The 24,804-nt window shown below is 40.0% G+C and overlaps 1 protein-coding gene and 1 long non-coding RNA gene across 9 annotated transcripts in view; one reads left to right on the plus strand and one right to left on the minus strand.

The window, feature by feature from the left end:
• The window catches only part of LOC138000470 (uncharacterized), a 70,855-nt gene that overhangs the window by 41,409 nt on the left and 4,642 nt on the right, over positions 1-24,804 (minus strand). For 3 of the 7 annotated variants that reach the window (XM_068846916.1, XM_068846918.1, XM_068846914.1), the window contains exon 2: positions 3,861-4,176. In XM_068846916.1, the coding sequence (XP_068703017.1) occupies positions 3,861-4,112 (252 nt within the window). In that variant the 5' untranslated portion in view covers positions 4,113-4,176. Of the gene's footprint in view, positions 1-374; positions 563-3,860; positions 4,177-7,868; positions 8,014-24,804 lie in introns of those variants that run through there. The other 4 variants (XM_068846913.1, XM_068846912.1, XM_068846915.1 and 1 more) reach the window with 3 other exon arrangements.
• Positions 19,213-24,521, plus strand: LOC138000471 (uncharacterized). Of its 2 annotated transcripts, XR_011123133.1 has the most exons (3): positions 19,246-20,411; positions 21,667-23,802; positions 23,881-24,521. It is a non-coding gene; the product is annotated as an uncharacterized lncRNA (long non-coding RNA). The 2 variants fall into 2 exon arrangements; XR_011123132.1 differs by having other exon boundaries at positions 19,213-20,411; positions 21,667-24,521.

Raw genomic sequence — 24,804 nt, forward strand, 5'->3', positions numbered from 1 at the left:
ATGTAATGTACCTCAAACAGAGCAGATTTAAAGACTCTGTTTGTATGAACTTACTTCCAGAAGCATATGAACATCCCCACTTAGAACAGTTTAATTCACATAATCGTTTAAGTAACATCGTCAAATTCCTTTGAGAGAGCAGAGAGATGCATACCGAAAGGTCAATGAAATTATGTTTGAAGCAAAATTAAAACTGCAAAAGCCAAAAGTTCTTCATGAGGCTAAGACTAATCATCCTTAATGCACTTTATATTCCATTTTCCAGATAATTGGAGGTCAGTACTTATTTTGAACCATCAAATTTGACAGATTGGATGTAACAATATTATATATACATTGTATATTATCCTGAGAATGTTCATTTCCCATCTTACCCCACAAATAATGTCATCCTCTCCTCACTGCCAAAGGCTTTCTGTAGGGTGGCCAGCACCATACAAGTTTTGAAATGGTACTATTCTCTTCAACTCTCTGACTAGCAATGCAAAAAAGCCTAAGGCTGTTGATTTTAACACTCCAAACAGGAACGGATACTTGTTTACAACCTTGAACCTAAACATTTCTTTTGTTGGCATAAAAAATAACTTACATTAGAAACTATTGACAATTGTACAAACCAACATGAAGAGGTCAGTCTGACTTCAAAATAGACAGTATAATTTACTGACAAACTTAACCGTCAACTGACAAAATTTAAATTGAGGGGATGTTTGGAATACGTTCTCAAGTGACTAATAGGGACTTTAAGATAGTGGACAACGGTAAGCTGGGACGGTTGGATGCGTATACCGGAAACTTTGGACGGGTACGGTAGAAAGGCGCGAAATTTTTTAACTTAAGATTCGGCCAACACGACCGTAGGACGGTGGAATAAACAGTCTTTTGAAGAAGCGAGAAATTATCTTGTAATTTCGTTTGCAGAAGGTTCAATTAGCGACGGGAATTTCTTATTTTATACTATGAATACGAATCAGTGAATCCTCTTTATCCTTACTGGGAGATTCCTTGAATTCTAGCGAGTGTAAATCCGCTAAGGGAAATTGGTTCATAAACAAAAAATGCGGCTACAATTATCTCTTTTACCCTTCTTTTCTGCTTTCCTCCTGTGTCATGGTGGATTATGGATAACGCTACCGCGATGTGGCCGAGTGATGTCTTTGAATGAACTCAGAATTTTCGCTAAATTTTTTTCATTTCAGCGATAGATAAATCAAGACAAACACAACCAAATGCACATTTAACCCATTGGGTGATCAGTTTTCAATGCATAATAAAGGAAAAGACTAAAATAGTGCGAATAAGTATGGATCAATTCGTACCGCTTTCACCGTTGATTCCACGGCGAGAAACCCGACGAAAACATACCGTCCCAGAAGCACGACGGTCAAATGTCACTGGGATTTTGCGTGATATGACACTCATCTAACCGTCCCAGTCTACCGTCGTGTACAATCGTAAAGTCCCTAATACCGCACAGTCTGCAATGTTACCGTCTCCTTTTGCTTCACAAAATAGTTGTAATTTATCGGAAATATAGGCTTCTGTAAAGTTGCTCCCAAACACACTGTAAAAGCATAAAGTCTGTGTCAAGATCATGAAACTAAATGAGCCAGGTATTTCATTGATGCCAGCACTTAGCTCTGTTTTCTGTAGAGTAACATGGGGTATCACTGATCCCCTTTGACCCCTGGGAGTGAGACTTGACAGATTTTACTCTGTCTAATGCCAGGGAGATTCTAGTCGTCAACTGGGGTCATCCTAGGGCGTTTGAGGTGTCAATGGGTTAAGCAGTCAAAAACTTTGTCCCTTCCATTAAATGGGATGCTAACCGATCACAGAATTTGTCACAAAGTCTATCAAACATTTGTCGGTATTAAGTTGCATGCGGGTACATATAGAGAGGCAACATGGATTAAATAAAGTTAGATAAAACTGAGAGATGATCAAGACGAACCTCGTTCCCAGGGTCTCTTTTCTCTGCCTCCTTTGTCCTCATCGACAAAGGAGGCAGGTTGGATAAAGACCTTGCCTCAGTTGTTCAAAAAGTGAATAGCGCTACCCAGTTGTTCAAATGATGGATAGCGCTATCAGCCGGATAAATCACTATCCAGTGTATAAATAACAGTGGAACCAACTGCACTTTCCAGTGTATAGTGATTTGTCCGGTAGATAGCGTTATCCACCTTTAGAACAACTGGGGCCAGATAAATCACTATCCAGCAGATAAACACTACCAAAACCAATTGAGTTATCGACAAAACAAAGTTCAAAGTTCAAGTTTGTTTATTATTGTTGTTATTATTATTATTATTATTAATATTATTATTATTAATAATATTATTATTATTATTAGTAGTAGTAGTAGTAGTAGTAGTAGTAGTAGTAGTAGTAGTAGTAGTAGTAGTAGGAGTAGTATTAGTATTAGTATTAGTATTATTATAAATATTACATTAACCAGTAGATAGTGATTTATCCAGTGGATAGCACTATCCACCCTTCACACAACTGGGGCCAGAACTCATACAGTCAACAAACCTATGAAGTCTCAAACACTGTGGCTTCAAAAAGCAAATAATAATTGCTACTGTAATTAATACTGTGGGCTGCGCAATTACGGACAAAAAAACTCCTTATGTAGTAGCATACTAAGGCACATGTACTTCGGAAAGAAGTACTTAATTACTCAAGAGAATGGTGTCATTATTGTAACTGACTTTTTATTTTATCATTAAGCTAAGTATTTGCATAACAAAATCAACAACTCAAGTTTCCATTTTTTCTAAGTACATGTACCTAAAATGTAAGACAAGTTCCATTGGATGTGAGTTATACATCTCATTTCATTGATTTGATTCTCTATATCTGATTTGGCCTCTCCTTCCAATGGAGGTTGAGAACAGTACAGTGTAATGAACCCAAATGAAATGCGAGTAAATTTTTCAACCAACCGAAAGGATTGCTTTGCATGCCAGAGAGACGGGCCTTCCACGATTTTTTCAAAGCGTTCAACAACACTGTCACAAGCCAAACGAGTTCTTTTTGCATCAGTAACTCTTTCTCTACCCAAAAACTCATCTGCTAACGGTTCTCGCACCTTTCAAAGGAACTCACATGTACGTAAGTAACTATAGGAGAAGGTCTTATGGATTCATATAATGATATACAGCAATTTGAAGACTCGGTATGACTACATTTTTAAGACATAATTACTCAGTGACAGACGATTCCATTCCATTAGATTTAATAGGTTCTCACTCTTTTCTTAGGCTCCAAACTAATGAACGAACCAATCCAAACAATCATACGGTGCTCGCACTCGCCTCGTTACCGAAATCGATTGTTCATGGTCAGACTTTAAACCAATCAAAAACTTTATCCAAACGGATTATCGTAGAGTCTCTCGTAACCCGACCCGCTGGTCAAGGGGAACGAAGACTCTGGGAAGGAAATTGAGAATCACTCGACTTTAGGCGCATGCGCAGAATGAGTTAAAAATTACCATATGAATGGCTAAGATTGATTCATGAGTGCACTTCAGAGTTGGGACTGGCAAAGGAACGGTGTTTTCCTACACTACTATTGCAGTTTTCCTGATGTTGAAGAGGGGGAGGCTGAGGGCTTCTCGTTGAGGCTCTGTTCATTTCTGCGTGAATTATACTCAAACTCTGGAATCGTTCATTTCCGAGAGCATACAATTAATTGCTCAGAACTTATTTAGCAATTCTTCAATTGCATTAAAATTTTTCTTCCTTTTTCGGGCAATTAAGAATTGTGCGCAAACTTTCGTTGATTACTTGTCTACTTGCAACTGTAACGAGAACCTTTATTGTATAAAAAACCTCCGTTTGGAGACCTCTTACCTCTTTCTCCATGAAGGGAGGTGCATTTTGTACGATTAGGGTTCTTCTGGCCTCTGAGTTGTCTTGTCTCTCATCTTCGTAAGCAGCATAACAAGGCCACCTCTCAACCTGAAGATAGGTACGTTCTTCTTGTTCTCCAGAAAGACTTGGACACTGCAAGTCGCGATCATATTCCCCAGGGGCTGGATGCGAGCTCGACGCTGCTGGAAATTGTTCCATAACCTCTCTTTGTCTCGATATCCACTGCAACATCCACCAAGTTGATGATTGGTAGTAGAAGGCACTCTGCTTTTTAGCGACCTCTTCTTTAAAGGAGCTAAAAGAGGAAGGATACAGAAAAATAAACAATCAAAAGCTTTCCAATGACGACTGATGGAAAAAAATCTATTAGCTGGAACTCAATTCAAATAAAAATGCCACTGAGAATGGTGCGGTCAGATTGGGAGAATATCTAGATTGTTCCGTTTCAAAAGTGCACGACGTTTTTTTACTGGAATGGCCAAATTAGTCGGAATTCGCTTTGTATTAGAAGATTTTCTTTGACGGTTTAACATTAGGTATTTCGGTATTTAATATCGGTTATTTACTGGCGGCACGATCAATTAGGAGTAACGAAAATAAAGCCTTCGAGAAGACCGAACGTGACTTACAGCTTCATTGAAGTGGAAATTCTCTTTGTCTAAGCTCACTTGAACAAAGGACATGTTCGAAAGGAAAACATTGGTTCAATGGATCGATTCCAGAGAATTAACAGCTTTGGGGCCAGGGCGGGAAGAGGGCACAAAGACTTTTGTTTTCTTCTGAAATACACGCAGAATTTGGATAAACATTAGGAAGTGTCCTTTAAGGTGGCTCAAAGCAGGAGCTTAAACCAATTTCAAAAATTAAAGAGAACTTCCTGTTATGATTGCCGACTCCACAACACTGTCTTACATAACAACAATGCTGTCAGTTGTACCATATGAGAATCTATAGCTAATTATAGCTAAAGTAGACGCAGGACTAATTGCCCCGGAATACGTCACGATAGAAACAGGAAAGCAATATAAAAACGCCCTTAGCTACGGAACAACATGAAATCGACCACTGATTTTCTTCGTGAGCTTAGTTGGCTGCTCAGGGGACAAATACTCTGTTTAACTTAGTTAACTGTGCGTCAACCAAAGACGTTTAAAGGCAGAACCGTGCCAGCAACTTATAACCATGGCATCTTAGCATATGTGCGGGGATTTCCTACTCAGTCGTTCACTAGTGTTAAAAAGCCGTTTGAGAAAATCGGTCGTGCACAAATTCGAAGACTTCTACATCCTATCAATCGGAAGTCGGAAGCATTTAGTTTCTGCCGTTGAAGACTGATCAAGCTGCTGGAATAAGGGCGAAATGCTCAGCTGATACCGTTTAAAACAGCCCTCGTGGCTAAGGTAAGGGGCTTACACTAATTAAAAAACTCTGAGCATCAGCTGGTGTCTATGAAGATGTAGCTCGAGTGTGGCTTATGAAGCAGGCGATCTGGCAGAGCTTTGTGCCTTCCCCGCGGAGCATTACATATTCGAAACTCGATACGTCAAAGCTAAACGAAGTCCACGACCACCTTCCACATGGCTGCAAAACGTACTCTGACAAGTTCCCCTCACAGTCACAAACGTGGGCTCGCGCCGTAAGGAGGCGGCGCTTCTAGCCAAGTCAAAGAGGCCGATAACGGTCTCTGTCTCATCTATAATGGAGCTCTCAATACAAGTCAAAGCTTCTCCAGATTGACCTGTGGCGCGAGATCATGTATGCCGTGCATAGCATACACTACGCTACGATTGTTTGGGCACTAATCCGCTCAGAAAATGCGTCTTCCACTTGGAGAGTGTCCAACGAATTGAGTAATTCGGCTGATGGTATCGTCACTGTTCTGAACAACGAGGTGACCCTTCCAACTAGTCAAAAGCCTGAAGATGCCAATAAAGAAAAATATGTTGCGTCAAATCCTCGCTCCGTGGTTTATGGTCACGCTGTCGGTTTGGAGGAAAGAAATCCCTTTAGGTGTTGGACTCCAGTACCTCTATTAGCTTGGCCAATAGAGGTTTTACGCGGCAGTCACGTCGCATGTCAGGAACAATAGATTATTTTTCCCATGGGAAAAAATGTTCTTTCTAAGGCAAAACATTTTCATTGTTCCTGTCATGCAACATGGGATCACATGGCTGCCGTGCAAAACCTCTATTGGAGGTTGGCAGGTGTCGTGTGATAACCTCCCGTGGTGCACCGTCTTGGAGGCTCGGTCACCAAACCTAGTCAAGTTGTGCTTTACCCTCTGTCGAAAAGGTCACAAAGTGGCCTTGTCCGAGAGGAGCTCTTCGCGGTGCCCCCCAGGCATCCAGTGACGCTTAGTGGGGTTCTTCTGCGCTAAATTCATATGGCCATACATTGGATATCCACACCATTGCATGTTATGCAAAGCTTGTTGGGATGGCCTCCAAGTCAGTACGGGAAGTTGCTTGTAGTGGTTATGAGAAAAGCAGTTTATCCTTTTTTTCACCTTTTGACATCTCCACCTTCACAGCTGTTTGCCCACTCCAACGGCATTCTGGCCTGTGGGCTTCCAGCAGTCTTGAATGGCCATGGAAGCAGCGCTCACACTGAGAAATGATATCGCTCAAAGTGTTTTCTGTGGTTATGCAGAAGCTGTTTTATGTTTTTGATCCATCGCCGCTGGTTTACTTGAACGTCTTTATTTGAAAAATCTCGAAAACCAACGCAAATTCCATAAAGATGTCAAGATCTACAAATTATTAAATGGCCTTGCTCCAGACTCAAACCCCGCACAAACTAACTAAAAAGAAGTTTCAGCTACACCGGTCCGGTGCTTTGGAATAATGTACCTGTCTGGCTGCGGCAAGCTAATTCTCTTAAGGAATTTAGGGCTGGTTGCCATAAAACGTTTAGTTAATTTATTATTGTCCCCGCACCCGCAGGAGGAGGCATCATAGTAGCTTGCGCGTATATAAAGTTACAGGGATTTAGTATTACATAAGTAGTGTGACTGTATCAGCAGGAAAAATATCGACTTAAAAGCTGCAAGTGCGAACGAAATAATCGAGAATGATGACGTTTTCACATAGAAGAGCTTAGCCGAAGAATAAGGGATCACGTGAACATAATTGTGGAAAAACATCTTGCCATTTGTCACGGTGCGTCATATGTTTATACACTTTCGAGTAGCGAGCGTTGCGCAAAGTAACCGTTACGGTGTGTCGGTGTAGTGCTTCTTAACTCAATTGCGCTTCATTTTTTGTGTGAGAAGGATCGAGGTAATCGATTATATTTTGCCTGAATTGTTCAACGAGAACAAGATGGAATAATTGCGTAATACTTAAATACTCATGAGCGCTAGTACTCTTGTCATATGCTACGTTGCGTCACACATCACCGAGCATGTGCTGCCGATTTCTTTGAAAAAAGGGTATTTAGATAAAAACTATACTATAGCTAAATATCAAAGTAAAATTACGCTCACTACAGTCATGTGTTTAAATGGTTCAAAGTCGATTTGGAGAAGGTACTGAAATCTAGGCATGCAGTTTCTAACTGACAAAGGTAATTTATTGCAGAGCTTTGCAGTTTCATCTTCGAATGTACCTGTTTCTACAGGTGTGACTAGGGATGTCCCTGAATTAGATCTTAGATCTGTTTAGCAATATAGCTACTAATCTACTAACGAAATCGTTTTTGTGTGTGAACGTTCATAATTATCGCTCGACATCGAAGGTCTTATCGGTCGCAAAAGCTCTTGTTTTTAGCTTAACTGCTCTTTTGGGAAACTCCTGTGAGAATATTACTTTTGCCTTTCCGAAACTTACATTGTGTGGTGAAGATTTATAATTTATTTTAAAAATGCCTTGTCAAACGAATACGAGTTGCCGGATCAAAATATAACTAAAATCCTACCACAAAAGTAAAGCAAAGTAAAGCAACCATATTTAACGTCGATAACTCGTAACAGTAATTCAACTGACAAACCTGAGTTTGACGGTGCGCTCATTTTACTCCCCCCTCGCCATCAGTGCTCCGTTTTACGGGTATTTAAAGCTACTTAAGCTACACAGAACGGAAAGAAGTCGAAACAAGGATGTGAGATCCGGGAATCGAACTCAGGACCCCTTGCACCAAGGTCGCGCAATAACCGACTGTGCCATCCTCGCCAAGGAGTGTCACTTGACCAGCCGCAGGTCTCTTGCAGGCATAGAAGAGAGACCCTGGGAACGAAGTTGCAAGAGAGTTTGATTCTCATGACATGTTTCACAATGAAAACGCTTTGGCGATTTTGTACATGGCATTAATTTTATCTAACATAATAATTGCATCTTCCTGTTAAAATTACGGCCGTTCAAAAATTACAGCAGTACTTTCAATATTATTGCAAAACTCGTCGACATTTTCATTGTCATTCTAAATACAAAATGTGCAAGGGTTTTGCTTACATTTCTATTGTTATTGTGTTATTGTTAACTTGGGTGCGTTTTTTTGGATTCTTCAGCAGAAAAATTGAAGAAAATAAATGGGAATCGAGAAAGATTGGCTTCGAGGGTGACATGAAGTTCAACTTCAGCAAGTTTAAGGGTGTACTTTGAGCTTCTGACAGTTTCCATGACAAGAGTTCATTGAAGTTAAGGCCTTTCCGGCGGAGTTAGTATCTGGATGAGAGACTTCAAGGATACGACTTGCGGCCAGAAACATAGGACCGAAAATTCTATTTTAACGCTCAAGAGTGCGAACTAAGCAAGGTACAGATGTTGTTCGCCTGCTTCATGCAAAACAACTATTGACGCTAAAGTAAATAATTATTGATACACAGTTTTAAGGAAGAGCACAAGGAAGTTTTTGAGGAAGTGTCGATCGAGAACATATGGTAAGCACTGAAGTCGCAGATTACAAAGTGTGCGCACGCGCCCTGCTAAAGGTAACATACAAAAACTTTATTCCATCTCGAATTTCAGAATAACTACAAGAGCTCATGTCTTCGAGACGTTACATTTACAGCTAAAATACATAGCATGTACAGGTAAAAAGAACTTGTCATCAGCAACAAAATTTGTGACATGAAAACAACATTAATTTCGTGCCGCAAATGTTAGAAGTTACCTTCAGCGAAAAAAAAACATTGGGAGATTTTTTGCTACTTTCAAGTTTTCTATTGTTCTTCCTTCTGGCTGCACAAGGAAATCGCAATAATCGAAAGTGACATCGATTTCAGCGGTCGCCTGTGATCAAGTTACCTTGCGTGTTGCTGACAACTGGATACATCTGTGGCAGGACATCGGATTGTTGTTTTGTTTTAGATAATTTTTTTTTCTTTCAAGTGTTATAAAAGTCAACAAGAACTGCGCGAATTCAACACAAAGATCACAATCACCCAACTCTTAAGGTTGCCCATTGTTTCTACAAAGTCAAAAAATTCACTCTCCTAGACGAGGTTATTTAGCGCCGGGTAATTCCATCATTTTTGGAAATAGAAACTGCTTTATGTTTCATCAGCATCACAAATTCTTGGCGATTTTGGGGCTCATTTGTTGAAATTAAAGCACGCCTCCAACAGACCTGTTTGTTTTCGTATTTCACCCAGTTATTTTCCGGTGCTGCTGTTAAATGACATGAGGATTTTAAAAGGCTTTTCGGCTTCGTTTTCCTCTCACCGTAACATACAGACGGCTTCCGCTTCCCTATTTTTCATACAGAGTATAATTTTTAAAAGAAAAGTGGAGCAAAAAATTGCGTGAATAAATTACAAGAGAAGAAAGAGGTTATCAGTGAAATCAAAAGACACAGACTAGCCGATATAATCTGAATGTTTAACCTAGGGCAGAATTGTCCGAGGTAAATTCATCTAGGGTTTATTTTACTACGGGTGAAAACATCTTGAAAGGTTACACGACACTCTGTGTGGTAATGTAGTTAATCCTTTTGTTTTATTACCGCAAAGCGTGAAGACGATGGCACAATTCATAGCAAGAATTTTTTTGCTTTAGAATTTGAAATTTCACTTCAGTCTTAGGTGGATTTGGAATCTTTTTTTAACCGAGGGACAGAAACAGAACAATTTGTATTCTCCTGACGAGCTGCAACAAGGTTATTAAAACGATTTACTATTCAACTCTCGACGCGAGGAAAGCCGTCCAGAACCAGATCTTTCCTTTCCCACTCTGACAGACCCAGGGTTGTGTGTCCGAGTCTGTCATTAAGACATTCGCAGACGAGCTTTTATTGGGAAATGAATTTTCCCTAGCTAACGCTTTGGGGTATAGTAGATGTCAAGGGAAACGCTATTGTTCTCGTGACATATCCAAGCTCCAGGGGAAAAATCGGCCACTGGAAAAAAATCAGTTTCCCGAGGTAAACTGTCAACAAGTCGTGTTTACCTGGGTAAAAAGTCTGTAGTGTGGCCACGGCTATTGTTTGAAGTGCACCGCACTACCACAAAAACTAAAGCTACTATAGATCGTTTTCACGTGACGTCATCATTTTCTAAAATCCAAAACTAAAGAGCCACGAAAGTTTTTATCCTCATCAGGCATAAGAGGCGGTAAATTTGTATCCATTTGCAATTTTAAAGCTCAATAGCGTGCTTTGTTTGGAAACCAGAGCATTTTGAATTTCTGAGTTACAGCGGTGCGTGACACAAGGCGACGATCGAGTTTATTCAGAAATATATATTTATCTCATGGTTTTGAGCCTTTTTAGAATTTAAAGCATTAGGAAAAGTGCTTAGGTAAATAGCTGTCTGTTCAGTACAGATGATCACTCGCCTAGATAGCCAAAGTAAGTAACAGATGTTGACGCTATTTTCCGGCCGCCATATTGGTGCACCACAGATGTGCACCAACATGGCGTTTTCATACTGGGCTCTGTAAATTTCTGCGAAACATTTCGACGAATATCTGAAGTTTGGGGAAACGCACAGGCCTAAAACTTGGAGAAGTGTCTTCTTCATTTATCTTCTACAACATCACGAATTCTTGACTTTTTCCACTGGATGGTTTTCGATTTATTTTTTTATTGCGTGACAGTGAAAACGATCTATTGGGTTCCAAACATGGCAATCTGATACAAATCTGCACATTATCATATTGACTGTCTAGTTCGTATTTAGCGATAGCTACTACTAGTAATAGCTTTGCTATTTCTGAATCAATTTTCTCTACTTCCAATTTGGTTCTGACAGACCGGTGAAGATAGTACTGACTAGGAGGATAATCAGAATCGATAGAAACACCCGATACAGTACATAGAATTCCTCTATCTGTCCTCAGTTGCTCTCAGGCTTGCAAGGAATCTGAAACACATCCGGCCCGGAAATTGGCACAACGACCCTTGAGATAACCGCGGAGAGAATTGTCAAGGAAATTCGAGAAGTCACTCACCGAAAGGTTTATTTGCTCCAGGGAGAGAATTATTTCTTCCCTGCTGGGCTGCCGGTTTTCTGGTAGTGGGACCTTTTGCGGGCCTTTCCCTAATAATGCGGCCTAGACGACTGAAGAACCGCCCATATTGAGGTGCTCTCGTTTGGTGGAATATGAATCCCAATGGTATCGCTTAGAGGATGTGTTTCTTTAACATCGCGCATTTGTTTCGCTGGTCTTCCCTAAACAGGAATTTGGTGGAGGCAATCACCTCTGTTGAGCATAAGGCATGATATTCGGGCTTCAGAGCGGGTTTTAGTTCCCGCCGCAGAGCAAGCTGCGTGACCTAACGCACTGGCTGGCTATGTGACCTAACATGGCAACAATGTCGAAGCTGTTGGCCAGTATTTCTTTTTTGGTGGTACCATTCTCATCAATCGCGAATAGTTTGTCTGAATTTGCTAAATGTGTGGCCTTTCGCAGGGTCTGCTGTAAACTGGCCAGGCGAAGATAGCTCTTTCTTCTGAAGGCGTTCAGGAACCGCCTCATTTCGGGGCTAACCCGAGGAATTATCATCTCGGTATAGATTTCCGGGGGGTCGTATTTAGCCACCAGGTTTAACATTTTTTCCTGAGTTAATTTCTTTCCCAAACGTTTGGTTGCCATTTCAGTTAGTGGTTTGTTTATAGGCGGCCCTGTCCTATTCTCGTCGCTAAATGCTGCAGCCATCCCCATTATAGCATTTGATCATCTGCTTGGACAGTCGTTTCACCACTGCCTGCGATGCTCTTGCTTTAACTTCCCCGTTACCTACATTGCGCGACCGTTGGACCTCGTCGTCCGATCGACGCTATTTTGCTCAATTCATCTGAATTTCCAATCGTCTCCGTCTTCATCTGAAGAGAGACTTGCATTTCGGGTGCGCTTTCGCGAGTGAGCGTCGAGGGCTTACAGCTTCGAATGAGCTTTCCCCGGTCAAGATACGTTGGCGCAATTGCCCTAAAAGAGCAGACATTTTGCCTATATTGGCATTCAGCTGGTCGACAGCCAGCTCGAGCTTAGTATTGGCCCTCTGTGAGTCTTTTTCAGACGTAATTGTGCCCCGGTGGGCTGTCGGCGACGCTTTGCGAATCGTCTGCCACGGTTACTTGAATGTAAAATTTGGTTAGTAAAAACAGAAAACATACTTAGGAACTTCCCAAACGCTTACCAAAAGGTGACACGAATGGCTGTAAACGAAAAAAATCTATCAAAACTCGCGGAGGGTCAAAATCCGTGCAGATCGACTAGAAAGCAGTAATGCAATTGACTAGTTAGCGCGTAAATGCTTCTCATGGAGCTCCGCAGTGACTAGGACTGGTGACGAGATAGAATTGAAAAGCGTCGTCTTTGTTCTTCACCCTGGCTGTGGTCGCACTAGATAGCGAAAACTCTTGATAAACGCGGTATGTAATCACGATTCAATCTGCTCGTGAGTATGAAATGTCAAAGCTGTCGCCGAGTGAGAAGTTAGGACGCCTTCACAATTAACACAAGTCTGGGACATCGCATAAACTTGAAAAGTTGTAGTATCACGATCGCTGACAAAGTCATAATAGTCTTCGACTAGGCTGCATTTTACTTTTTGCGAAGGATAATTGCAAAAGCACGGTCTCGTCGATTCAAAAGGCTTCGAATGTTGCTGTGAGCGAACAACGTAGATAGCCAGCGGAACCGGATATACTTCTTGCACGCAGGCAAACAACGTGGACTACGTTTCCTGTTCAGACTCACCGCGAGCTTACAATTTGGGTTTTTCCACCGCCCCGGCGCTGGTTAGCGACGTTACTTAATAACTTTATATATATAGCGCTAATCCACTACTTGTCCTTAGTATTACAACAATGCGTATGTCAAATTACAGTTGAATCTATTACAATTCTACAGAAAATGTAAAAAATGCGAAAAAGCAATTAAAATTATATTATCAAAGTTCGTATCAGAAATAAACAGATTGCAGCCGACTAAACAGGAGATGACCTTTCAAGCAATTTGTGACAAAACTGGTCCCGAAATTGCGAAGCAAAGCACTAAAATTTGTGTCGCTGTTCGTGTGCCTAAGCGTGTGGCTATTGTTCTTTGGCGCCTTGCAACTGGGCAACTGGAGACACCTTCCGTAGAGGCCCCCACGCAGGACGCAGCTCATTTCATTGGATCCCTTTAGGACGCAAATCTATTGTGTTTTACGTCATGGTCCACTGTTTCTTTTGTATTGTTCTTTGTGTCCATTGTTTTCTGAGCCAATTCCCGGACTCGCTCCGAAAGCTGCGTGGCTGCTGTCCGTAGCACTGGGTTGCTGTTTGGCTGTGGTAAAACCACCGCGATAGAAATAGTGGATGCGATCACAAGAGCCCTAATTCGGTTATCAACCAGAACAATTTTTCCTACATAGCGAAATGAGGTACAGGAACAAATGGATGTATTTGAAGAGATTGTTGGTTTTCCGGAGGGCGTCGGGGCGATAGATGGCACTGACAAAGCTTTCAAAGGGCCAACGACGGACCGGGAGGACTACTTTGAAAACGCTTTTGGTAATGCTGGATGCAAAGCGAAGTTATTGGACGTAAGCGTTGGATCCCCGGCGGCATGCATGATGCTCGTGTCTTTAGGTACAGCAGGCTATATGAATGAATCGAGAGTGGTGAAATACCCCGCCTAATTGGGAGGTTCCAAGTTCCGTCCCTGTTCCTTGGTGATGCATCCCTGATCCGCTGTCAAAAGCCCTATTGAAGCATTATCCAGAAAATGCCGTCATTGATGCTACTGGACGAAGATTTTTAAAAGCGATGTCACTGCACGCAAGGCAACTGGTAAGAGTCGGCTTCAGGGTTTTGGACTGAGACCTGCACTGGCGCTGGCGTTGTCTAAATATTGGAGGAAAATCCGCGAAAAGCTATCAGAACTTTATCGCTTATTGTCAATTACACAACGCTTGCGAGGACATGGCCATCACCAAGATGATCCACCAAATGTAGGAGGTATTCCCGTACCAGCGCCTGCCCTCTTCGCTCAGAGGCGAAACGACGAAGGGAAGAGGGTGCGAAATGTAATTAGAGAATTCTGTAAGGAGCCTCTTCGCCATTTTCAACAACAAATTAAATTAAATATTGCTAGTGCTAATCACCCTTACTTGCAGTCGAGGACTGAATTGCGAAGGGCGCGGCTCACGACATCGGACTGTAAGCATATAAAGGCGCCTCTGGCTGCCGCTACACAGTCCATGTTTGATGTCGGAGCACAGCACCACAGACAGATGTTAATTAGCTGTAAGTCGATTTTGATGAGGGAGGAAAACCGGAGTACCCGGAGAAAAACCCTCGAGTCAGGTTGAGATCGACTGAAACTCAGCCCACATGCTAGCCGAAGCCAGAATTGAACCCCGGCTTCCAGTGGTGGGAGGCCCGATAGAAAACCACTAAGCCACCCTGACTCCCCTAATTTGGCTTTCCCACCCTGATGAGTTACTGAAAACTACTTTTACTTCTTCTGCTTCTTAAGCATTGGAAAGAATAATAACAAATGAATTCAGTACCCTGATTATGTGTAACCAACAACAGCGGTTTTAGCCGCTGTTCTCTCTTAGTTTTATACATGATTGTTTCAAAACAGGAACTTAAACGGAACGGGAATGAAACCCAAACTATAAGTTCTTAATTTAGTTCTTTTTCAGGGGTTCAGTTAAAGACCGCATAAATTTCTGCAGGAGACCATGTTCTGTATTTTGCATTTCTTTTTCTCGTGCCATCATTTACTCCGTCATCTCTTTGTCGTGAGACATGCTGTCCTTTAAAAACTTTTACCACATTTCTTGACTTTTGTCGCTTTTTGAAATGGACAGTGATCACCTTTCTTTATCTTCACTTTGGTCATCCTCTGACTCTTTGTGATTGAGATCGGTGACCTCAAGAACATGTGAGACAGGTGGCCTCGCGTGTTCCGAGAACTTCATAGGTAAGCTCAAAGTAAGGACTTATACTCTTGGCGTCCTTGTACGAAGCAGAAATATTTTTAAACTTCGTCTTGACTTGGTTCACATTCCTTGGTGTGAATCCTACAAGACTACCACACGTCTCATTTTCTTCTTTAGGTCTACCGTCATTTCGATCACCCCAGATCTGCAGAAGCGTTTGTGTCTCTTCCTCGCGCCATTTTCATTCTGCTGGCAGAAATGATTAAATCTGAGCTTCCGTCGTTGTTTGGGGTTCGACAAGGCGTTTGAGACATCGTCGATCCACTACTAAATCCAGTAGAATTTACTGCGATGTTACACTTAAATACAATGACCCAGGTGATATAGATGTTGCCTGGACCGTACATGAGAGGTTCTATGGAAACCAGCTATGGTTATTTAGGTAAAGCGAGGGCATTTTATCATGAGTAGAGCTTCCAGAATATTCTTCAGGAAGTTCGTCTTACATTTGCATTTTGTGTTTGCATCTCAAACAAAGATCACGGCTGCAAAAAAAAAAAAAAACGGCTCAAACGAAAGCCAAGAAGTTCGATCAATTCTTGTTCTAAAAATAACCCTGGGTGCCAGTGGAATTGAGTTTTTTTCCAAGGTTCGAGAATGAAAAAAAAGAGCTTCAGTTCCACGCGGAAAGACAGTTCAGATTATCTAACCGATTTTGACAGACCTTTGGTGAACCAAGGCTTCCTGAGAGCATGTTTATTAGCTTTTATCCTTTTCACAGGAAAACAATCATTCCGGATCCCAATCCTCAAAATGAGATAGTTTACAATGATTGTTTCTGGCTAAATCTAATGCTCAACGCACATGGCAACTAATAAATGAAGTTTTAAACGAGAGACAAAGTGCAAATTAGATCCCGTCCAACTTTAAGTTTAACAACCAAGATCTATCTGATCCAAGGCAAATCGCTGAACATTTTTGTCAGTTCCTTACTAACATTGGCCCAAATTTAATTTCTAGTATTCTACCATCCTCAAAATTTCATCATTCCTTTTTGTCAGGGAATTTTGCAATTTCCATATTTTTCGACACACCATCTGAACGTAAAATCATTGAGATTTGTCTTAGTTTTCGCTCTGGAACTGTTGTGGGATATGACCATGTTTCTATTGACTTAGTTAAGAGATTGTGTCCACCTCATTTGCCGCCTCATAACCCATATTATTTATCTGTCTTTGACCTCTGGAATTGTTCCTGATCAATTGAAAATTGCTCGTGTTATACCTTTATTTAAATCTCGGGCGAACACTCAATTTTTTCTAATTGTAGGCCTGTTTCTGTCCATCCTGCATTTTCTACAAAGGGTAATCTATAATCGTTTACTGGACTATTTTAATAAGCATAAATACTGAATTTTTCATGCCTCCTTACGCGATTGCAAGAATTGTGTCCATAACTGCGAGGATCATAGCTTCACATGTAGGTATTTTTATTGATCTGTCCAAAGCTTTTGATACAGTTGACCACAATCTTTTATTGGATAATTATATAAATTATTCCATTATGGTATCAGCGGGGTAGCTCGCAACTGGTTTACAAACTACTTACGTAACGTAACAGGCATCATTTGTTTAATTCGATGACACCACCTTTTCTTTTCGTCTTATAAAATGTGGTGGGCCTTTGCTTTTTCTGATTTACATCAATGATTTATGTGATGTCTCAAGGGTTTTTGGCTTTTATTTCGTTTTGCCGATGATACAAACATATTCTTTTAATTCCCACAATAATGTTGATTTTCTTGAAACGACCCTGAATGAGGAGCTATTGAAACTAACAGATTGGTACCAGGCCGGTAAGTTATCAGTAAATTATTCAAAGTCTAATAAATTTATGGCCGTTTTCAAGCCAAGGCAGCGAAAAAGCAAAATCTTGATCTTAAACTAGAATTAAGTAATTGTGCTATCGAACAAGTAAAGGAAACAATGTTTTTGGGTGTTATGCTTGATGAGGACTTCACATGGAAACAACATATTGCTAACGTTGCAAGGCAAATTTCCACAGCAATCGGAATAATTTATAAATCAAGCTTTTGTCTTCCTGTTTCCTCATTATGTACCCTTTAAATTCCCTTTATTATAGCTTAGTTTATCCTTATCTCTTATATTGTGTTTCAGTTTGGGTATCAACTTATCCTACAAACTTGAATTGCATTGTTATAATTCGTTCGTTTTATTTCTAAAATGCCGTTACTTTGATGCTCACACTGATCCTGTACTTAAAGAATTTCACATATTGAAGTTTGCTGATATTCATTTGTTTTAAATGGGAAAATTCATGTATTTTTATATAGGCTTTCTTCCTGGTGTATTTAACAAAATGTTTTCAATGACTAATCAAGTCCATTCGAATAATACTAGAAATTCCAATACTTTCTACTTATTTCCTGCCAGAAAGAGTATTAGACATTTTGCTTTAAGATTTCAGGGCCCAAGATTCTTCAATTTCCTACATTAAAGTATTCACAGTTCTGCCTCTAATTCTCTTTTAAAATCTATATTGAAAGTATTTCTCCTTAGTTGATTCTCCTATATATAGGCATTTCTGTATATTTATTTTGATGCTTTTTTATGATTCTTTATGTTTAGTGTGTTTTGTTCTGCTTGCTTTTTTATCTTAATATATATTTAAAATCTGAGTTCGTCGCTCATGTATTTAATGTGTAAGTAAGGAAGGAAGAGTAGCTTTTAGTAGCTTTTAGCGTTAACTCTTCGGGGACTCTTTTGGTGTTTTAGACGGATAATCAGAAGTGCGTAATGCGTGTGGGTGTGGGTGTGGGTGTGGCTGTGCGTGAGTATGCAGGACTACTTATGTTATTTTGGCTACGCTGTATTATAGATCTGTATTGTTAAGTAATTACTGTATAGTAGCAATGTAATCATGTATTTATATGCTTATATGTAAGTAATGTAAGTCAGTGATGTAAATTAAAAATTAAAAAAAAAAAAAAAAAAAAAAAGGAAGGAAGCTCATAGTAATAAGGCCCCTAAGGTTTCTTTTTGAGCTTCATTGCCAGGAATAAGTGCTTTTTGTGTGTGTGTAATTAATGTTAATATTATTCCTTTAACTACACATGGACTGGATTTACAAAAAGGTACCTTCGTATAATGGGACAACTTAGCACTTTGGCAGAACTCATATTCCTGCTTATCATAGCTATGATTCCAGCAAGGACAAACTTTAACCTCCCCTAGCCTCAACAATGCCACTTGCAGATTTCACTCATGTTTAACGGAAGACTACATTTTACTAGTCCATGCATGGAGGACTCCTTGAAACCTTAAGGCTCAAACTGAGACCTTTTTCTCGCACTTAACCCACTACATAAAAGATGGGTTGACCGTTCCGGGTCATTTCATAGTTGTAGGCATTCGATTTCTGCAAAGCCCTGTCAACTATATGCTGTGGCTTAATTTTGTTTTTAGTTTGAATTTTTTTCAAACCGGTTAAGTTCATTTTTTTTCAAACCAGTTTAAATTTCTTAAACTGATTTTTTTAAATCAACTGTCTAAGAAAGGGATTTTTCTTTTTTCGGGGGTGTAGTTAAAATAACAGGGGTTCGGTTTTCTGGGGGTTTCAGAAAGAACTAGACATCTTTTCCTCCCTTCTTCTCACCCACCCATCCATGATACTCCCTAGTACTTCTATCCTACCCCACCTTTCCTGCCCACCTCTAACCCCCCTTATGCCCACCCCCTCTACTCAACAGTACCCACAAACAATTCATATTCCTCAAGAATACTACTCATCAAAACTTGATCTTGAACTCACTTCCTCTGGATCTGCTATCTACTCTGAAATGTTTAGTAAATGTCGTCAAGTAATGTAACACCATTATTTGAGATGTCTCCTTTGTTTATATGAGCTTATAACAAATTTGACCTGTCAGTTGCCTGAAGATCGCCAACCGGCGTGAAACTCGGAGTAGCGACAGCTGATCTTTGCCATATGTCTTTATTTTGTTTTGCTCTACTTATAATGGCATTGAGCGCTCTTCATCTTCACACCATACTATAAACTTAATTGGTTACCCTATTTGGTATAAATATATATTGTTACTCTTGGCAAAAGAAATAAATCTGAACTCTAAATCTGAAACTCCCTCAAATATAATGCCCAATCAGTGAACTAGATTTAAACTTATTTCCCGCTTGGAATGAGGCTCCGGGCGCGTGCCACCAGAGGTATTTTGCGGCAGTCCTCTGTGGTTGCCTTCGTTTTGCGTAGCGTTTTCTCGGGCCTTGGAAACAAAAATTTCCTCTGGCACCCAGGGTAGTTCTAAAATTTCAAGTTTGTTTGCTTACCTCCGCTCAGGTTTCGATTTCTTTTCGCCAATTTGCTAACGCCAACAGTAAACAGAAGGCAGTAATTTTAAGCTCGCAAATGATTGGCTCGCCAAATAACCTTTAGATAGAGCTCGAGACAAGGCTTTCCTTTCAATTTTAGCTCTTTGAGGTCTGCCACGTTTGGTCTCAATTACATCGCGGTCGACCGAGATCTCGAAATATACTTGTTTTGTGGTCGCACACGAACTTTAGCTAAAGCGTGATTTAGCATGCCTTAATCCCGATTTAAAGACGCAGTGCGCCTACAACCGCGGTCACCGAAGAGGAAACTGGCACAGCAAAACAACACACGAGGCAGAATCCTTTGCACAACAAAAACATGAGGTCATCCATTAGTCTGCCTTTCCGACTATCCGCCTTCGCTTGTATTCAGCCACTCCCAGGACAACCACGAGATCATTGCGTTCTCTATTTTGTCGAACACAATAACTGGGAAAAAATGGAAAGATCCCAGATTCCTGTGACTTTGCGCTATCACGTATGTTATGAAATTAAAATTTCTCAACTGGAGGTAGCGGAATATGATAGCGTGATTTTTGATTGTTGACACCTTAGACGACAATCGTCCATATGGCATGTTTATCTACGTGAATATCGATCCGCTCATGGTGCATTGTCCACTGTGCAAACTTGGTATAATTGACAAAAGATTGAAGATTTTGCCGAATAGGATGCGACAACACAATAGTGACAATCCACTATGTGGAATTATGTGGAAGACCTTGCAATTTTGGGTCCCTGTTCTTTAGAAGTCTTATTTATACGAAGGCACCAGCTGCATTTTGGTTTGTTGCAAGCATCCACCAGTTACGTAAGTATTGTCTCTTTTAGTTTTGCTTTCGATTTGGTTCTCACGACTGTGCACAAATATGTATGTGTGTATGTATATTGATGTCTAGGATAGAGGTTAGGCTAAATTTGAAAAGTAAATCATTGGAAAAAGGTAGAGTTCCCATCCCGATATGATGCGTTAGAGTAAGAGACTAAGAGCTAATAGGTTTCTGTCGAGACCTAAGTTCATTCAGAGATTCAAACGTTGACCTTTCCGTCACACAAACTGCGAAAAAACATGTTTTGTTGCACGGACAGAGGTATCTGCCGAACACCGAAGGACCAAAGGTCGGCTTTCAGTTATTATAGCCCATGTTCAAATAGTCGTCTCAGTTGAGTTGTGGTGGTGAAGATCTTCAGTAATGGGGTGTAAACACCAGTTTATGAATGCTTAGCTTTTACTTAATCGGTCGAAGCACCGATTTTAATCAGTAAATGGTTAGCTTTCAGTTATTTTAATCAGTGTATGTGTACATTTATTATCACCGAACACTGATTAGCATAGATGAGAACATTCGTTTTGCCTTCCTGAAAAATATCCCTTTCAATGTGTGGCGCACCATCTTAGTACATTTTTCTTGGGTTGCAATTTAATGCCATTTTTCTTTGCGATTTCAAGGAACAGTAAACTAAACCGTTATCTGGCATTGCAGCAATGTTTAAACCACAGAAATGCAATCTAGTTAACGAAATTAGCAATCTAGAGGAAATCACTTTTTTATTACGGTTTGGTGCTTCAGGGAAAGGTTAAATATAAGGTCGTTCGGCTCTTGTTCAAACTTGTGTCTAGCTGTGACAGACATTTTGTTTTCGCAGAAAAATCGGAAGACTAAGAGCGCTTTCCTTTTGTCAGAACTGGCCGGCCATACCTGTCAGTTTGCAAAGAAAGTGCAACAGTTTGAACGAACGCTTGCATGATAATTCCTCGCATTCTTGTCCGGCGGGAGCAGAATTTATCAATTGACTTAATTTGATTAGTGTGTGTGGATACGAATCCGCTGCCGATTCTCTACGCGGTATAAGCACTAGAATAATTGACCACAAGACAAATGCAAATGGACATACATTATTTTTGTACCTAATTATTGCTGGACATGCTTTTGGGTGAAATTCTCTCGAAGGTTTTATCACAATTAAAACAATCTATAGTAAAGGTAAAGTAATTAACGCACAAACTCCTGGAGCTGTAAGATTTCAAAATAGAGAAAATTGCAGTTCTTGTTCTTTTTTAATAGGGTTTACATTGAAGGTTAACCGGTACAACCAAAAACGAATTTCAATGGGGATGTCGGCAATGTTATCCAAGGATTGTTCTTATTAGACGATTTTGATACACTATTTCACACACCAGTTTCCAAGCCGCCGTTTTGTGCGCGAAGAACATGGCATCTTGAGAAACGAAAGAGGCGAATCAAAGGCGAATCTCAGTGGAAAAATCTACAAGGAAGCTTCCTTCTTGTAGCCTTATAAGTCCTTTGCAATTAACACTATTAAAGGAGTACTTGATTAAATATTCCTTGTTTGTCCTTGGATTTAACTGCCATAACACAATTTTCAAGCTACTGAACATTCAGTGAATCCAACAAATTGTTGATGAAGGGATGGATTTTACTGTATCTCATAGACATATTCAATTGCTCATAATTTATAGTCATTAATTCAAATGATCAGCTACTCGCCCTAACATTGTCAAACGGAGAACACGACGCATTTGTCAGAATTATTTACTATCAGAAAATGTTCTTATTGCTTTGGGAAGAGAGTTGCTGGTCTGGCTTTAAGATGCGCAACTTTGAGTTGTTTGGTTTTGGATAGAAGAAATTAATTTGAGTTTCAGATAAGATATCAATGGTAGCCATTTTTTATCAAGATATGCAACAAGTTCGAACAGTATAGGTCGGTGAATAAGTCTCTAACATGGTTCAACTTCACATAAAATTTATAAATTGTTACAATAGATTCCCAGATATATAACGTGGACATTTAATACCCTGGATATCATCAGGTTTACTGAAAAAGAAACTTAAAAATTGAAATGAGTAGAGCCGTTGCTCAGAAATTTGAAGTACAAGATACACAATCGGGTCATACCAAGGCGAGGAACGTAAGATTACCTTGCAGTTACACGAAAATCCTTCTCCCAGCTACTTAAGCTTAAGTCAAGTTGCTACCTGCGAACCTCGAAAAGGTTACAAAATGAATATTTTCAAAGCAACGTCTTGGGGCCCAATAAACTGCTCCTGATTTAAAATTGGATCTCTTTCTTGCTCACTAATCGTCGCAAAGAACCGGAAACCAGTTGATGGGTTGCAAACGTGAATCAACAGTTACTGTTTCTTGATGTCATAGTAAACGAATCTCTCCCAACCATATATATTTGCCAAACGGAATTCTTTGCTGTATGGAGTTAGGTCTTACACGAATCTTTGTACGTAATTTGCACGGAAAATCTGTCTTAACTGATTGTCTCATGGTGACTTTATACGCAATGCATTTTGTTATTCGTCTGTAACTTACAGAAGGTCTCCAAGAACGCTCAATAGAGAAAAAGAAACGAAAAGCGAGAAGGAGATTGGGAAAGAAGAACTTTGAAAGTTATGTAGTGTGCATGGAATTTGGTTACAAAGATGTTGTCGAGAAATGAAGTCAACCATGCACGGCTTGAATTCTTTTCATGACTCGATGTGAATTCTCATCTATATTCCAAGGTCATTTGTTAACGGTAACTTTAGCTCATTTTTTGCCCGAACGAAGGAACGAAACGAACGAAACGAACGAAAGGAACGAAAGGAACGAAAACAGATATGAGTGATTCTATCTGTAAATATCAGTCATCTGAGGAGGTTTCCAAAAAATCCCAACGAATTTCTATACATATAACACCCATTTGTGTGCTCCATGATCTGCAAGTCTGAATCTATTTTCAGATACGTAGTTAAATGTCTTTACTTTGCTACGAGCTTATTAAGCGGAGAATTTGTCATTTCAACGTATCTAATCGAAATCAGTCCTTCGACTGTATTACCATGCGGTGATACAATAGATGAGAGAAATTCACTTTTCCTTCGACAACTTCGCTCTTACGGGTGACATGATACAACTAAATCGAAAGATGTGGTACTCAAGAAGAAACGATAAATAACTTGATATGCCAGAGTCCAACCAAATCTTCGTTCGAGTTTCGTTCAAACATGGATGCTTCCTTTCGTCAGACTTCGTTTTAATTCTTTAAGTTACATGCTTAAGTCACTGCAATTACTATTTTATTATCGTAACATTTCGCAACCGCAGTTCAGATTTTTGGCCGAAATATCTCTTTATGCCATGCACTGATGAATCACAATTCTGAAGACCAGAGTAACACGAAGGAGGTAAAGAACTTAACGGAGCTACTCTTGTAAGCTTTCAAAATGGAGAAAAGTGCAATTCTTGTTTTTTTTTTTTAATAGGGTTTACATTGAAGGTTAACACACTCATTGGTACAACAAAAACGAATTTCAATGGAAATGTCGACAATGTTATCCAAGGATTGTCCTTATTAGTCGATTTGCGAAGCACTAACTCAATGATACCCTATTTTACACACCAGTTTCCCAGCTGCAATTTTGCTCACGAAGAATATGCGAACTCGGGAAATGGGAGAATGCGACAGGAGTCAAAGGCGAATGTCAGTACTCGTCAGAGTTCTTTAAAGGATGTTCATAGGGAAATATGGCTTTAAGTAAGAATTACATCCAGTGATTTCTTTGAGGGGTGGAATCTTTTGTTGAATTTTTTTTTGTAGTAGCGAAGCTAGGGATTGTTAGCAATTGATCCGCAGACTTTGAGGCAGTGATTTTATTAAAAGTAGCGAAGATTTAATTGCAAACATAACATGGAAGAGGTGTAGTTTATTCTCCGTATCGATTATTTGCTTCCTAAGATCATACTTACCTTCGCTGCTGGAATATTTACATCGAACCAAGCATGAAAAGCATGTACACTATGAACACTATTAAAGCGGTACTTAATTAAATATTTCTTCCTTTGCCTTTGGATTTAACTGCCATAACACAATTTTCAAGCTATTAAACAACAAATTGTTGATGAAGGGATGGATTTTACTGTATCTCATAGACATATTCGAATAATTGTTCACAATTCATAGTAATCAATTCAAATGATCAGCTACTCGCCCTAAACATTGTCAGACGGAGAAGACGACGTATTTGTCAGACTGATTTACTATAAGAAAATGTTCTTATTGCTTTGGGAAGAGAGCCTTGCTGATCTGGTTTTAAGATGCGCAGCTTTGAGTTGTTTGGTTTTGGATAGAAGAAATTAATTTGAGTTTTAGATGATACCAATGGTAACCATTTTTAATCAAGATATGC

Source organism: Montipora foliosa, chromosome 4 (genome assembly GCF_036669935.1).
Source record: "Montipora foliosa isolate CH-2021 chromosome 4, ASM3666993v2, whole genome shotgun sequence".
In the NCBI taxonomy this organism is placed as follows: domain Eukaryota; kingdom Metazoa; phylum Cnidaria; class Anthozoa; order Scleractinia; family Acroporidae; genus Montipora; species Montipora foliosa.